The sequence below is a fragment of the Coenobita brevimanus genome, chromosome 8, assembly GCF_032717465.1.
Source record: "Coenobita brevimanus isolate Jiangsu-jjx chromosome 8, ASM3271746v2, whole genome shotgun sequence".
NCBI lineage: Eukaryota > Metazoa > Arthropoda > Malacostraca > Decapoda > Coenobitidae > Coenobita > Coenobita brevimanus.
In genome coordinates, this window is record NC_136961.1 from 43,831,746 (window position 1) to 43,849,377 (window position 17,632).

General features: G+C 38.8%; 1 protein-coding gene across 1 annotated transcript; it reads left to right on the forward strand.

Moving 5' to 3' along the window:
* Positions 1–345: 345 nt before the first annotated feature.
* On the forward strand, positions 346–15,171 carry LOC145408265 (solute carrier family 49 member 4 homolog). The gene is made up of 11 exons (XM_080279037.1): positions 346–402; positions 2,632–2,806; positions 5,690–5,781; positions 5,941–6,194; positions 6,964–7,076; positions 9,293–9,421; positions 10,251–10,380; positions 10,929–11,037; positions 11,633–11,819; positions 13,385–13,567; positions 14,646–15,171. The coding sequence occupies exons 2-11, from the start codon at positions 2,632–2,634 to the stop codon at positions 14,876–14,878; spliced, it is 1,605 nt and encodes a 534-aa protein (XP_080135163.1). The 5' UTR covers positions 346–402; the 3' UTR covers positions 14,879–15,171.
* The last annotated feature ends 2,461 nt before the right edge of the window (positions 15,172–17,632 follow it).

Consider the following 17,632-nt stretch of genomic DNA (forward strand, 5'->3'; position numbering starts at 1 on the left):
ATTGAGATGCAGTGATGATAGTGATTATGATTTGTAATAGTGGGATAAGAGTAGTCTGTAAGTATTTCATAATGTGCCTGTTACGTTCAGGCCTGGCATTCGTGTTTAAACTTCGCGCGTTTTACTATTGCTTGACTCGACATCTGTGAACTTTGCGTGTTTCGCGCAGATGTAAGAACTAAAGAAAATTTTATATTATTCTCTGTCCTGAAAATATTTGGAGTAAATAGACATATCAGACACTGGATTTGACTGTTGCTGTATGTTAAGTTTAATCACTACAAATCCGAGACAGTCCTGTGTGTTTACATTCCGTGGACAGACAACAACAACAACAACATGAGAGCGTCGTGCTTGCCTGTAAAAAGCAGAGGAAGAAGTACAGCAGGGAGTTTGACAAGAGTGAGAGCCGTCTTCCCTGGCAACAAGAAATTGCAAACCGTGGAACAAAGAGCGTGATAATTGCTGGTGTTTAGAAGTTCTGGTAAATCAGCAAGGTGTGGCAGTGCTAGTTACAGTAGTGAAAAGATTGATACCGATAGCCTACGCTTTTCCCAAGAGAGTAGGAGTGATAATTTTCCTGTTTTAACAGTAATAAGAAATTGTCCATTTATACTTTCTGCTGCATGTCATGGTAAGCCAGCCTCCGACTCATTTTCAGCTATCGTCAGTGTTAAGTTCATGGTAGCTACCAGACGTTTAGTTATTTAATTCAATGTTTGCATGATTTTGGTGGGTAAATAACAAGAATTTCCCAATTTTGTAGTTATGAGAAGTAATTGTTAATGAGACAAGGAATCACCTTGTTTTGCAGTATTTTCCAGTTATTCGTCACCAAATTTTGGTTCCCTCCCAGCACTTTTTCAAGTTTTGAAACACTTTATTATTACTTTTATAAGAGAATGCATTTAAAAAGCTCTTATTTTATTTTTTTGGTACAGTTGCAATTCCAATGAACTTAGACCAAGAAAGATGGACAGCAACCATTTTGACCCAAATCAAACTTTTTGAACTAATTTATTCCTATCAAATCCAGCCTACCTGATAATATATCTTTACCTGACCTAATGTATGATCACCTAAACTAATTTATTTTAACCCAACCAAACCTTGTGATGGCCATCTTGGAATGCCCCATGATAACCTCATCTTGGCTAATGTCTCCCAACCTAACCTAGCCTAATTTACCCTAACCTAACTGAATTCAATTTATCCTAACCTAATTGGACCTTGTGTGTCTGAAACTAGCCCACCTAAATTTATCCTGTTGCTGAGATACAACTGGTTGCAGAGACAGTTCGATAACTTCACGATCTTTTGAACATCATCCTTCACAGGTGCCATTCTCACCTTTAAAACAACTACCCTGATGCTAGTGTAAAAATAAAATGATGTGCAGATTAAAAAAAAAAAAAAATCGTGTTTTTTCAAATACGTCCAAATACTGTACAATATCAGATCTCTCTAAACTTACGAACTTTGGAATATGTTATTGTGATGTCATCGCAATGAAAACTGTGGGATGCAGCTGTCTTGCCCAGCCTCTTTCCCTTATATTGAATCAGACGTTGATCGTATATAGAGATTGTCCCCATATTCAGAAGTGCACATCTTTATGCATTTATGAAGTGTGAGTTAGCCCAAAGGTATTTGAGATTTTTTTTTTTTTAGATATAAATATTTGAGAGGTGATCTTCTGTATCACTAACATAGTTATTTGATTTTTTTTTTTTTTTTTTTAATATATATTTGAGAGGTGATCTGAATCATTAACATAGTTACCGGTATTTTATTTATTTATTTATTTTGAGAGGTGATCTGTAACATTAACATACAGTATACTGTACCAGATGGTATTTTGTATTATTTTGTATTGTTGATGTTCATTGATCATTTTAAAATACTGTACCGGTAGCTTTATTTTGTGCATAAGTAGGCGGAGGTGTGCACCATCCACTTATTCGTGGTTCGAGCTTACACTGAGTGACAACCCAAATTGTTTCCCATGGCCCATGAAATAATTTACTGCACTGGGAGGTTACCATATAACTCACTGGATGCCTGTGGTTTGTGTGAATGATGAAACACCAACTGGATGGACCCTATAAGGGTTTAGAGCCAAAGGGTGGTTGGGATCTATTGCTCATGCAGTGTCACTTAGGGATGACCAATGCTGGTTACCCCATGCCAAAAAATTCTGGACTAAATAACCTAGCCCTGGGCCTCTGTGCTCCTGACAGGGCAAAGAATGATTGGATAATGATGATGATTCACTTTGTACAGTTACTTTCATAGGAATCATTAATTGTTCTAAAAATATTTCTCATTGAAATATATGTGATCTCATGTGGCAAGTAGAGGTGGCCAAGTGGGAGGATGATGGGATATACATGCAGAGACCTCAGGTACCCTCCAGGGACCTGAAGGAAACCCGCTTAGCTGTACATGTCACGAGTACCAATTGTTTGCCAATCTACTAAAACACCTAAAAAAAATCGTAGGAGCTTCAGAAGTGCAAAGTTAGAGAAAATACAAGAGAATTTGCTTGATATTGGCTATCACTTTAGTATATTTTCCAGATAATATTGTTTAATATAATTTCCAGATAATATTGTTTAATATATTTTCCAGATGACTGTAACAGCTTCCAGATTCAAAAAGAAATGGTGGAGTTGGTTGAGATTTCGTATATGCAGGGGCAGCCCAGTGAGAGTGACCAGGAGGTGGTCACTCTCCAACATAATAGCAAAATGTCTCAACTGTACCATGATCACCAGGTTTACTGAAGTGATCTTTAATGTTATGTGTAAGAAGACTCAGTTATGTCCTCCTTTTTTTTTTTATTTTTTTTATTTTTTTATCTGTGGTAGGTGGGGGCACTCACCATCCACTCACTCAATGTAGTGCTGCTCTCAGGTGTCTGCTCTTTCCTCTCCCCCATCCTTCTTTCCTTGCATCCTCTCCTGTCTTTCTTTTCTTCATTCTTTACTCGTCCTTCTGCCTACGGTTGACTTTACATTCCCTCTTTTGTCTTTCCTTCATTCCTTCTTCTTCCTTGTGCCTGTGGGTGACTCTACACTGAGTGACAAGCCAAATGGTTTCCTGTACACCAGGAAACCATTTACTATGCTGAGTGGTAACTATATAACCAAATTTTGGCACCTGGTGGTTAAGTGGGTAATTACGACACCAGCCAGATTGAGCCGGTGCAGGTTTATATCCAAGGGATGGTTGGGGTTTTGTTGCTCACGTAATGCCCCTCAGGGATGAGTGAAGCTGGTCACTCTCATCTTAAATGTCAGGACCAATTTTCCAGTCCCTGAGCTCCTATGCTATTCATGGGGCAACGTAGGATTGGATGATGATGATGATGATGATGATGATGATGATGATGATGATCTTTTCATGCAGTGATTCAATGCATGCAATAAGTAGTTCAAAACCTAATCCCAAACTGACTTACTGAGCTGAGTGCACTGCGGTAGATATGTTTTAACTGCATTTCTCTCAGTATTAGAGAGATGAAAAACCACATAAATTATTTTGTCAGCATAGTGCCACACAGTCAGCAAAAGCTCTTTATATCTCATTTGTTCCTTTCCCACTCTGTCTCTTTCTTGTACAGTACTTAAGAATGCAGTTATTAGAATTCACCTGCCTAAAGAAGTTTACCAGCCACAAGATAGTGCTAGATAGTAAAATATTTATTTTTATCATGTTATGTTTCTTTCATTCTTTTTTTAACATCGTGTATGCAAAAGGCTGCTGATTTAAATAAGCTAACGCCCATGCAGTTCTTTTCCATAATTACGAGGAAGTGCGTGTAAATTGTCATTTTTACCATAAAGCTACTTATGTGCTTGAATAAAGCCCACAAAGGCATACACAGTTACTGTAACTACGGTATTGATTTTGGTCATTTATGCACTCATAAGGAGAAAAAAAAATAAAACAATGAGGAAAGAAGCTTCTAATTTAGTAATATATACTGTACATGAATATATATCTATAAAATTTCCTTCTTTTTTTTTCCCCCTCTCTCTCTCTCTCTCTCTCTCTCTCTCTCTCTCTCTCTCTCTCTCTCTCTCATAAAATACAGGATCTAATGATTTACTATGTATGGTATATACTGTATACCATGTTTATTTCATCAGATAAATTACTGTACACATATTTGTGAAATATCGTTTAAAAATCTTGAAGATTAGAGTAATGAATGCAGGGGAATGTGAAACAAGCAAATATTGGTAGTTGAGGCCAAGAGGGAACATGAGGTGATGGGAAATAGGGGCCATGTTGATGAGGCTAATGAGACAGTGACAGGGGTTGGGGTGAGGGTATTGAGTTCATTTCATTCATTCATCATCCAGTCCTATGTTGCCCCATGAGAAGCGTAGGAGCCCCGGGGCTAGGCAAGTTGGTCCTGACATTTAAGATGAGAGTGACCAGCCTCACTCATCCCTGAGTGGAATAACGTGAGCAATAAAACCCCAACCACACCTTGGATATAAACCTTCACTGGCTCAGTCCAATTGGAGCACTGTAATTACCCACTAAAATCATGAGAGTTTGCTTGTTATACGAAAAGAAGAGTACATATTTTTGTTGCAATGAAATAAACTGTATAAGATTTCTGTACACTGCATAATATCAGTGCATTAAATAGCTTACCTGTGAAATGCAAATGAATTACAGTAATTGATAATTTGCTTAGCACATAGCCCAGGTGATTGAGACAGATATGGGTGGGGGATGGTTTGCTATTTGCACCTTTGCTTCCTGCACCAGAGGGGTTGAATTGGGCATGACAGTGGTGGTGAGAGTTAGAAGTGGCTGGGTGGGGTGTGAAGAAGAAATTCCTCATATATAAATATATCATTGACTCAGAGCATGGCTTCACTAAAGTCACTTGCACATACAGTATGTCGCTTTTCATCTCATTAAAAAAAAAAAAAAAAAATCATCATCCAGACCTCCTTTTCCACCCTAGGGCAGGGTGGAAAAAAAAAAATCAGAACCCCAAGAATATTCAACCATGTGCATCCCCCTGCTTCCCCTGGCCCCATAGCCACTGCTGGATGCCCCAGTGATTTCATATTTCACTGTTATTTTTATAGGTTGCATCCAAAGCACTGTTTAACAGTTACCCCCATGCCGTCAGCACGACTTCACTGTAGAAACACTGCAAGCAGAGAAAAGAAACATTATGTTATATAGGAAGGATATTGTGAAGTGGGAGGGGGCTGGGAGAGGGATAAGTTTCCCGTGCAAGTGATAAGTAAACTGGGAGGGTAAGGGTTGCTTGATTTTGGTCTGGTGTTTCCCACCTGATAATCCATCCATCATCCAATCCTACATTGCCTCATGAGGAGCGTAGGATACTGTATATAAAAGCAAGTGAATAGAGAGATAGACTCTAGGTTTGTTATGACACAGAAGGGCTTCCTAAAAAATTAAAATACAAAAAATAAGTGCAGATGTACTTGTGAGCTGGAGTCAGAATTTTAAAGTAATGAATATTATGTGAATGATTCTGTGACCAAATTCACAGAGTGTGGTGTGTGACATTTCCCTTGCTTCATGTATTTTCAGTTTATTTCAGGATCATGCCATTCCCCATCTTGTAGGTGGATGTTAGGATTGGGATGTGATGATGATGTTGATAACAGCACATTTTGTTGTTTAACAGATCCCAGCATTACTGCACATACAAAAGATGTGAAGATCTACCCAACTCGATTTTGGATCTTAGGCGTGTTCTCCTTCTTAGGCTGGTTTCAGGTAAGTTTTTACACTGGATGAAAACAGGAATAGATCGCTGTTGGCAGATAATGATGGATATTTTAATACTGTGTTCTGCAAGTATTGTACTTTACATTCACTAAATAGTCTTACTTGTGTGTGTGTGTGTGTGTGTGTTTTTTTTCTCCCACTCACCAGTGTCTGCAGTGGAACCTCTGGGGATCAATGAGTGAGAGTGTGGAGGCAGCATTTCCTGGCTGGGGGTCAGAGACAGTAGCCATGATGGCCAACTGGGGTACTCTTACCTTTTCGGCATTTGTAGTGCCAATGGTGTGGTTTATGAACCACAGGGGACTGCGTCATGGGGTGCTACTTTGTTCTGCTTTGGTTGCCGGAGGGACAGTTGTCAAGATCATTAGCTTTACCTCGGATTCTCAAACTTTCTTCACAGTGTAAGTGTGGGAGGTACTGTACTATTACCATTTTGGTTGTATTTGCAGGGACTTTACTTGTAGACTTCCCCTAAGAATTGAAAGTCCTGGCACGTAGCTAGTTGCTGCAATTGTTTAGCGCTTGGTGGTATAGTGATCTTAGGTACAGTACCAATGTGGGTGGCTTCTGTGCTTTTCACATTCCTTTGATTCTCCAAGAAGTCACTAGTTTTTTTAATGCTGCCTGTGTTGTAGGGTGGTCACCTGCTCTGAATTGTGAAGTGTTCCAGTCTCCAGATGATGGTGGCGTAGCCTTGGGCACCTACATTGTACTGGCTTGAATTCTCTATGTCTGAGAAAGTGAGAAAGAGTGTGTGTGTGTGTGTGTTGTATTTACCTCATTGTACAGTGGTATAAAGAATTTGGTGTGTATGTGTTGGGGGGTGTTTTTTTATTTTTTCCTGTATTAACGTACAGTATTTGTAGTATACAGATTTATATATATATATATATATATATATATATATATATATATATATATATATATATATATATATACCTAGTTATAGTATACATAATTTGGGGTTGGCTCAGGCTCATGTTATCCAATCTTCCTTGCAACATTTATCCAGTCTATTTTTGTATGTGTGTATTTTGAGAGAGAGAGAGAGAGAGAGAGAGCAGTCACCCTGGATTAAATTTTTGGATATAGTGTGAGGCAATAAAGTGGAGCAAGTTTCACTTTACCACAGTAAACCTTATTACAATAGTTGTGCTATTTATCTTTCAGGATGTGCCACATTGGTGCTATTCTGAATGGTATTGCTGGCACACTTATCATGTCAGCCCCACCCATGATTGCTGCTCTGTGGTTTCCACCTCAAGAGAGAACCACAGCCACAGGTAAAGTTCATTATCATTGTCATTGTAATTGTTATCATCGTATTCATCATTGTCAGTGTCATTATTTCTGTTGTTGTTCCAGAATACATTACACGCCAGTACACCCTGACTGTTTCTGTATGAGGACGTGTCTGCAGCATCGGGCACATATGTTGCAGTTTGAGCATAAATGAAAAGATGAAAACTCACTTTAAACTTGGCAGGATGACAACAGAAACACTTGCAGTATTTGCAAGATGTTTTGAAGTGCGTATGTTAAGCACTCAGACAGAAAATTAATGAGAAATGGAATTGGTGGCTCCTCCATGTTCAGCTACATACTGTAGTACTTTCTGTCCATCACCAGTTAGTAGCTGATGAAAAAAAATTCCCTGTGTTACTCATCTGCCTTGTTCACCTAACTTGGAACCTTGTGACATGTGACTGTTCATTCACCTGGAGACTACAGCATACCCTAGTCACAAAATCCCTGCTGGTTCTGTGTTATGGCAGATAGAGTAACCCTTACAAAATGCCTTCAGGTGTATGTCATCACCATGGAAGTGACATGACATGCCTACCCAAGTGGTGGGGAACTGACAGTTTCCTGAGCATGAAGGAATAGTGTCTGAGACCAAGTGAGATGCCATTTTGCCTAATACACTACACCTTAAAATGTGCGTGTGAAGCATTTTCATATACTGTACAGACAGACAGACATATGTATAGTGTACACTGTATATTCCTTTGCTGCAGAGTTAAATCACTGAGCATGCAGTATGTTATGTACAGTATTTGGTGATTTTGTGTTATTTTTTAGTAATATTATTGTGTGACATAAAACAATGCAAAACACACACACTCTGGAATACTGTGACTTGACGAGAATGCAGAATTTATTGATACACTACTGTTATAATATGGTAGTGCATGTCAAGATGTAGCAGGCTATGTGATAGCAGGTTTTGAGGCCTGCTGTAATGAAGTATACCTTGTTACACTTTTCATGTATTTAACAGTTTTTTTTTTATATTTTCTTAATTATACTTCCCTTTTTCATTTATAAGCTGATTAGATAATGATGAAAAGATGCCAACTGCCAACTCACTCCTGTAACAGAGAAATAGGGAAGCAGAACTAGGACTTCCCAGTCTTCTTTATGGGATGTTATGAAAGAGACCTAATAGAAGTGCTGTATATCTCCCTACCCCTTGTGTATACATGTGTGAGACCATGGTTAGGATAATGATGGTGGTGATAGCTTGCATGTATGGCAGACCAAAGCCTCGAGATTTTAGATTTAAATAGATACATTTCTGACCTCCATACAACTTGTCTCATAAGCCTCATCCCCCTCACTCACAACCCAAAGAGTGGAATGCCATGGACTTCAGACTACCTTAAGTGTTGTCCAGCAAACACAGAGTTAATGTTTCTGACATTTATGCAAACCAAAGTACATGTAGCAGGGTTGCGGATGCTGCCATTAATTACCTAACCCTTCAGTGCCACTGCTGCCTTTTCTCTTTTATGCTAGTTGTTGTGCAGTTTCAGTTACCTTGGATATTATTTTTCATTATAAGGATGTTGCAGTGAAATCTAATGTTCGCCAAACCGACATCATTGTACTAAAAGGATTTTTACAGTTTTGATTCTTCCTTATTTGAGAGTAAACTGTTGAATTCCACATTGAACCTGTACATAATGCTTGTTGTTCCTTATTTTTCCTCATAGTGTTAATTGTCATCAGTTTTAAACATTGGTAATATGTATTTTTCTCGTGGCAAATCTCATGAGCTGTTGTAGGACCAGTCAGTTGGATCTTTTCTACAGCAGACTACTGTGATTAAATTTGTACAGATTTAGTGCCCCCCACCCCCCCATTTTTTTTTTTTTTATAATCATTTTACCATGTTGTCAGTGTAATAAGAAATAATAGAGAGATTGTTTTCATTGCACAGATTATTGTTCTGTCAAAGAAAGGAAAAATGATCTCAGCCAATCAGTGACAATTTCAGTAAGGAGGTGGAGCGTAAGAAACTAGTTGCTTGGAGGTAACTTTAGTTGCATGGGAGACCTTAATCCATTTTCTGCTGGGAATAACAAGTATTGTAACAAAGAAGAGAAGGTATCATACAGTATTATAAGAGAAGAGTGTTGTTTGTATAATATGCATGGAGCGCTCTTCACTCTTATAATATTGTATGATTTGTACTGAATTTTGACTTTTTGTTCAGCGGTTTCACAGGTGCTAAATCAGCTTGGGTCAGCTGGGAGCTACCTGCAGCCTCTGGTAGTGCGTGCACCCTCTGAAGGAGTTACTCCAGAGGACATCAGGAAAGACATCAGGAGGTTACTCTACACATGTAAGTCATTTATAGCTTCTCAGGTGAAATTGTATTTGCTCCAGGATACATTAGGATAACTTCAGAAGGTTGCTCTTTATGGGTAAATAATTCATTGCCTTCTTAATGGAACTATATTTACTCTTTGGGTGGGAAAGACTTAATTTTGCTGGAGAGTCTCTTGAATGTGTGGAGGACTTTTGTTATTTAGGAGATGTGATATGTGCTGGAAATGGGGCTGGAGCTAGCTTGGTAACAAGGATAAAAAGTGGTTGGGAGTTGTTGCCTGTCCTAACATTGAAAGGGCTCTCCTGTGCTATGAGGTCCGTGTATGCAGCATTAGTTAGGAGTGAAATGCTGTACGGCTGTGAAACTTGGACAGTAAAGTAGGAGGATATTCATAGGCTTAGATATACAGAGATGAGAATGATTAGATGGATGTGTAGTGCATCATTGATTGACAGACCTGAGGGGAGTTAGGACTGCAATGATGAGTCAGGAGGAAGAATGGGACTTGAATGTGTTTGTAATGTGATGAGAAGTAGATTGAGATGGTTTGGATATGTTGAATGCATAGAGGATGAAAACTGGGTGCAGATGGTGAGAGGTATGAACAGTGGGGTAGAGTTGTGAGAAGCAGACCAAAGAAGGACTTGGGATGAGGTCATACAGTTTGACCTTAGGGTTAAAAGACTGAACAGAAAGGCTGTTAGAGATTGAGCAGCAAGGAGAGTTGCCATTAGATGACCAGGGCCAACACACAGGGTTGGAGCCTGTATAAACAAAATGAATGAAACTTAATGAACAGTGGTTTTCTTTGGCTCACTAACACTATAGGCACTTTTAACAGATGCTGGTATTGGTACAGCAGTGTTTGTGATAGTGGTGGTGTACTTCCCTTCCAAACCTCCAACACCACCATCACTCAGCTCACAGGTTGACAGGCTCAGCTTCAAGACCAGCCTGAAGAAGATCCTCAAGTAAGATATTGTTTGACAGCATGTAGAAGTGTGGTGAAAATTGGTATAGGTAATTACAAATACAGTACAATTAAATCAGTGTTCCAGGTTGTGTCATATAGTTTCGCTTTTAAGTTGTTGATGAACGAGCACCATTTCCTCACTTGTAAGATGCTCCCTGTGCTGTCTTTACTTTGACTAGATGATACTGGTACTTTTTATTTTTCTCATAGTCGGAAATCTAAGAAGTTTTTATACAGCCCTTGCAATGTGTCACTTTTCTGTTGTTAAATCCACAGTAAACTGCAGAAGACTGCTTAATTAAAGTTCCATTGCTACCGTTCAAGCTGATGTGGTGTTTTCCCCCAGTGTACTGTACCAGTTTTAAGCAAAAAGTTTTGATATTATGGACACTTTCCTGTCTTGTAATAAAGACTGCCTGTACTCTATTAATATTCTTGTACTTTCTGTTGCTGACACCTTCCATGTATTCAAACACATATACCTTCTTTAGCTTTATGTGTTTCAATCACATCCTTAACTCTTAGTGTATCTTTCCCTTGTATCAGAAACCGGGACATTTTGCTGATTACTGCAGCCTATAGCATGTGCATCGCTGTTCCTTCAGCTTGGCTTACTGTCCTCAACTACTCATTGTCAGATCTTGGAATGGGTCAGGTAAGGTAAAAGCAATTTTTAGTACATTGCATAGTTTAATTTTTTGATAGATATCCTGACAAAGATCAAAATTCCATGCCCTTGAGTCCAGGCATCCATGCAATTATGCCATCTTTCAGGTTTTACCCCTCTTTCGTTAGGCAGTTATAAAAGCACTTGAGAACTACTGGCAAAGTTGCTTTAAATTACCCTCCATTCATTGTTTATTAAAAAGAGATTGTCACTGCCCCGGGAAACCAGGAAGAGAGGTACTTGCTCTCTTGTGAAATCTTTAGGAGAGACTTCGATGTAGGCTTAGAGATATGTCCTTCATGAACCCATACAGTATGAAAGATCTCTCCTGAACTGAATAAAATCATATGAACATGTATGTAGCAAGAATTAACTGAGAAAACATTGTCGTATTGAAGAAGTTAAGTGTTCCTTTTTTTTTTCCTCCATTGCATAACATCATCTCAGACATGAGACAGTAGAAGTTGTATAGTATAATGCAGCTATTGATGGATCTTATTAGTTTGTAAAATATGTCAGGGTATATAATGTTGTAGTGCAAAGGTCAATGAACTTCAGTAAATTTGCACTATGTGCCTCTCAGACAGAAGCAATGTGGGTAGGACTGAGTGCAGTGCTGATCCAGGGAGCTACAGGTCTGCTTGTGGGACGATTCACTGACTTGGTGTATGGCCATGTGAAGCTCTCCCTGCTGGTCTTTATGGTGACATCACTTGCATCATTCTTTTGGTTCTACATCCTCACCACTGGCACTGTCACCGTCACCACTTGTAAGTTAAAACCCATCTTAGTGAGTTTAAGGGCTTTCCACAGCTGATGTTACCAGGCATAGTTTTAGGTTTTCAGGTTTTCTGCAGTTGTTTATCGTATCTGTCTATCTATATATCTATAGCCAGATGCCATAATCCCATAAGGGGTGGCCATTTGACTTTGAGTTAGTTGTTTTACGTGGAGGGGCACTAACTCTCCGCCAACCCACTTCTTGACACATATGGAACATGTACGCTGCACTCGCCTAACTCACTGTAATTTCCTTCTGAACTCATGCCATGAGTTGGAAAAATGTGAGTTAAAAAAAAACACACCTTATGGAGAAAAATATATATGATTTTGCCACGGTGTCAGGTAGCCTAGTTTAACACTAACGGAACCCTACTGAACACCACTTAACACTAACATCCTGTCCCAGAAGTATGTACAGTACTGCATATATTGTAATGATAATAAACAATATTAAAAGACATTACATATCCTTGTATGGTAATAAAAAATACAGAAAAGCATTTACCTAAATCCTACTGATGACAATGCTTATGTTGATGAGAGACGGGTAGCGGTTTCGGCACACTGGCCTAGTTGCAGTACTGGCCACTTGGTGTAGGTAGCGTGGGTGGAGAAAGCATTGTTCTGATTGGCTTCCAGTCGCAAGTTGCGGCTACAATACCGTAAGTTAAACATCTCCTCAGAAATAAATCATTTTCTAGTGGAAAAACACGAGTTAAAGCATTTTCCGTGAGTTTGGTGATTGTGGTGACTTAGATAAGGACACCGTAAGTTAGATAATTTGTGAGTTAGAAGTCCGTGAGTTATGCGAGTACACTGTATGTGTTGGTTGTATGCTAACCACCAAGCATTGCAAATGGTTTCCTGACTTACGGGAAACCATTTGGCTTGTCACAATATAATGGCACCTGAAAAGGAATGAAGAGGAAGAAAAAGAAACAGGAAAGATGGAAGAAACATGAAGAGTAGAAGGCAGACACAGAAAAAGAGTGATAAAGATGAAGGAAGAAGTAGGCAGCACTTTATCAAATGAGTGGATGATGGTCACCACCACCAACCATGATCCTGAAGCATACTTTTGACTTCACAGGTGTAGGTCATTGTTCTTACTGTTAATGGTACTGTATGGTATTTATTACATGATGTTTTTATAGTTTGTATTATGAGTCTGCTTTCTAAATTATTTTCATTCATTCATTGCCAGACGCCATGTATTCCAAACGGGGTGGCCAACGGCTTAGAGTTAATTGTTTTACAGGGAGGGGTACTAATCCTCCACCAACCCCACTTGACACGTAGGGATGCCAGCAGCATCTGGTGTTCCCAGGTGGTCACCCATCCAAGTACTAACCAGACCCAGCGTTACGATATTTCCATTGGACCCAAGCATTTTGGAGTTTAGAGTTTCTTTTGTATTGCTTAAGTAATTTCATGAGAGGTGTTGTTTGAAAGTAAATTTTGTTATTTGAATAATAAATACTGTATTATGAAAAACATCAGATCAGATTAGCTGCATATTGTTAGTAATAATATTGATGTAATTATATTCCAGGGCAGATCTTCATGTCAGTGTGGGGAGGTCTGGCATTTAACTTTGGCACAGCACCCATGTTCTTTGAGTTGGCTGTGGAGATTGCTTATCCCTGCCCAGAATTGGTGATTGCCGGGCTCCTCACTGGCACCATGAATATTTTGGGGCTTTGCTTCTACTTGCTTTTCTTCATTCCCAATGTTGGTGAGTTAGATAGCACAGTATATCTGCAACCATAGACCTTGAAAACATGCCTTTATATATATTTAATTTTTTTGTAGCTGTCACTTACCTCATCACTTGGTGAGTATTAAGAGTTGTGAATAATTATAATTTCTTATACCCTGGAATCCAGTCACTTTTTTTTTTTTTTTTACCACTATGCAGTTTACGCTCAGCCCAAGAAGGATTATCTTACAGTGAAGGGGTTAATCAAGGCTGTATTAAACCCTTGCAGTTCTGGGCTGAATGTAATCATCTGGGGAAAAAAAAAAAAAAAAACTCATACCAGAGGGTTAATATGTAATTTGCAGCACAGTTAAGTACCTTACTGTATCTGCTTTCCACATGGCAGAAAAGTTGATGAAACTAAGATTTCTAGTCCCTTCAGCTTGAGGGTATCTTTTTTTTCTTTTCCATAAGTGTAATCGGACTAGTTTATTCAAATTAGGAGTTCCCTTTCATAATGAATGTTCTGTCTAATCCCTTCACTTCAGAAAATCTCATCTAAGCTGGAAAAAAGATATCAGGTGATAGCAAGACTATAAAACAGATGTTGTTAGGTTGAAAGAATTAAAGTTTTCAGCAGAATGGTCCACCACTCACAGATTTGTCGCTTCTTGCAAATACTAGTAAGTGAAAGTAAGAATTATACATCCTCTTTTTCTCACCCAAGGATGGGGTGAAGTAGAACCCAGAAAGCAAGAAATTAGAAAAACACAGTCGAGGGAGAATTAATCAATGCAACGAAATGGTTCACACACTCGGTCACTCGCCATTCAAGCTTCCAAAATCCTGACTCCATGCCACAGGCATAACACACACAAATTTTTATCATTTTATCAATCAATAAGAAATAAGTCAGTGACTGTCTATTAAAAAAAAAAAGGGGGGGGGGTTCAGACAAAAGTATTGAGAGTAAGGTTCCATTAAATTTAGTATTTTATTTTTCTCTTCATCAAGTTGAAGAATGTAAAGCAGATACTCTATACTCGCTTATGTCACTCCTTACTATTATTTTATTGAACCTTATTTATTGATTTATTCTTGCTTTATTTTGCAGGTTATCAGTGGGTAATATACGTGTTGTTGGGATCCAGTTCGTGCTCTATGTTTCCACTAATGTTGGTGCGGGAAGACTACTCCAGATCCAGCCTTGATCGTAACCGCACTGACCATAGCAACACCATTGACGGCAACGATAACCATGCCTTTAGTCTCTGCTCTGAACAGGATGTAAAGAGGCCAGATATTGTTTGTTCTAAAGATTCAACAGACATTAAATATGAGGTATAGTATGTAGTTAGTTCAGTATGTCATTTATATATGCTGTAGTTTGTACAGTTGTGCCATTGAGAGATGTCACAGAATCCATTGATTAGACTTGTGACATCACTTCCTAGCATGACTGTACAGTAGCTAGAATGAAATGCCAAGCATCTGCGACAATTATCACAAGTGAAACACTTGTTTAATTCAAAGGTTATATTTTTAAAACCCATAGAAGTTACTGTGCAAGATGACTTCCTGTTCAAGAAAATTCATGCACTGTTGAATTACAAGTTGGTAGTTGTTAAAGAGTACTGCACTTTATCCTATATGTTATTGTGGCTTAGAAATTTGAATGAGCATTGTTTAGACTAGACATGAAATTAAATCTGTCATAGCAGTGTATGTGGATGGTACTGTTCTTCTCATAGTAAACAAGATCTCTGCAGTTTGGCACAGGTATACCATTGATATTTTGCCACCCTTGATTCCATAGCCTTGCTGGACCAACTAGGTCCAGATAATAACAGTAGGACAATGCACATTTGACCTACTAATTATTTTTGTCATTCATTCATCATCCAACCCTACGTTGCCCTATGAAGAGTGTAGGAACCCGGGGTTAGGCAAGGTGGTCCTGACATTTAAGATGAGAGTGACCAACTTCACTCATCCCTGAGTGGCATTACATGAGCAGTAAACCCCAACCACCCCTTGGATATGAACCTTCACTGGCTCAATCCAACTGGAGTGCAATAATTACCCACTAAACCACCAGGTGCCAAAATTTGGTTATATGGTTACCACCCAGCATAGTAAATGGTTTCCTGGTGTACAGGAAACCATTTCGTTTGTCACTCAGTGTAGAGTCACCCACAGGCAGAAGGAACAGGAAAGAAAGACAGGAGGGAGTCTACACTGAGTGACAAGCCAAATGGTTTCCTGTACACCAGGAAATAATTTACTACACTGGGTGGTAACAATATAACCAAACTTTGGCGCCTGGTGGTTTAGTGGGTAATTACGACACCAGTCGGATTGAGTCGGTGCAGGTTTATATCCAAGGGATGGTTGGGGTTTTGTTGCTCACGTAATGCCACTCAGGGATGAGTGAGGCTGGTCACTCTCATCTTAAATGTCAGGACCAACTTGCCTAGCCCCAGGTTCCTATGTTCCTCATGGGGCAACATAGGATTGGATGATGAATGAAAGAATGTAATGTGCTGGTAATAGCAGCAGCATTTGAATTAGTTGAAGATTAATTTTTAGATACTTTGGTGCAGTAACAGAAAAGAAAGTTAAATGAAATTAGATGGTAATATGATGAAAGAAAAAATGTATCTGGTGCTTTAAACACGTTGATATAGAACAGGAAACTGGGTACATGGCCTCAAGAGAATTGCTGTATTTAAGGGTGTAAGACATTGGCAAGAGTATGAAGAGTCAAAAGTGAAAGTAGTGACAGTGTGATGTTGAAGTCTGTCCAGTATGTGAGGTGTGGAAATATGCTATTGTGAGAATGAGGCAGAGTTTCAAGTGAGACAGGATTTTATCATATGATTTCATCCTGTTAGTATAATAACATATATATGTATGTATGTATGTATGTATGGTGTTTTAAGATAATAATTGTGAGAACAGCAGATACAATAGTGAAATGAACTTGGATTTTTGCTGTTGAAGCTGTAGTACTCACAGAGAGTAAGAAGCAGCTTCAGAAGGTTGTGAGTGAATATGTTAATGTATGTAGGAAATGTGAACTGATGGTCAGTGTGGTGAATAGAAGGTTATGGCATTTAGAAAAGAGAGAGATTTCTGAGTGTATATCAGTGCAAGGTGTTGAAAGTGAATGTTTTGAACTAAAGAATAAGAATGAGAATTTATATGTTGGAGGATACAAAGCATAATATGGAGGAATAGTTGGTGAGGTAAGAGAAAAACTACTTCAAAGAAGAAGAGGTCTTGGAAAATTTTGTGTTATATGTATTGATGTATCCCATTTGGTTAAGGACAGTGGTTCTTAACTCCATTTTTCATGGAACTTCATTTGTACAGTAGGCTGTGGGAGTACATTAGCTTTGCAAACCAAGGAATTGCTGTACCAGTAAGTTCAGCCCTCCAGTTTGACATCAGTTGGCCATCAACTGCTGTGAAAGAGGGAGGGATCTTTATCAAGTTAGAACAGATGTACTAGAGGAACTTTTTTTGAAAGAATTATAATTAGCTTACATATAAGTTGTTGCTTTCTGCCTTGTGATTGCATATGTGCATGGATTTTTTGAAAATCTGCAAAAGTCATAGTGCTTTCAGGATTGCAACTCTGAATTTTGCGTTGTTTCAAAAGTTGCAAAGGTGGACATCAAATCATTTTACCTCCGTGGTATAGTTTGTTGTGGAATTTGCATCGATACAGGAATACACAGGATACAACTGGCCTTGACTGAAAGTGTTCATGAAGCATTGCTGTTGCCTAATGGCATTGTGATTTTGAACCTGTGTTAGTGTACTGTATTCCAAGTACTCTATTTATGAAATAAAGTTTGTATATTTTTAAACATGTTTCATGCCGTCATGTTGCATTCAGTATATGACTGTGTATTTACCACACTTTATCTTTATTATACGTTATATGTACGGTCTGTCTATCTATCTGTTGCCAGAACCTTAATCCCATAAGGGGTGGCCACAATTTGTCTTCACGTCGCTCTGTCCTCTGCCATTTGGCTGCCTTCCCACCAGTGCACACCCCTCTTCCTCATATATCCTCATTTCATCCTTCCA

Coding starts and splice junctions, on each gene's coding strand:
- LOC145408265 (XM_080279037.1), top strand. CDS start 2,632: ATGACTGTAACAGCTTCCAGATTCAAAAAGAAATGGTGGAGTTGGTTG. Junction 2,807..5,689: donor AGTGATCTTTAATGTTATGT/GTAAGAAGACTC, acceptor GTTGTTTAACAG/ATCCCAGCATTACTGCACAT. Junction 11,038..11,632: donor CAGATCTTGGAATGGGTCAG/GTAAGGTAAAAG, acceptor TGTGCCTCTCAG/ACAGAAGCAATGTGGGTAGG.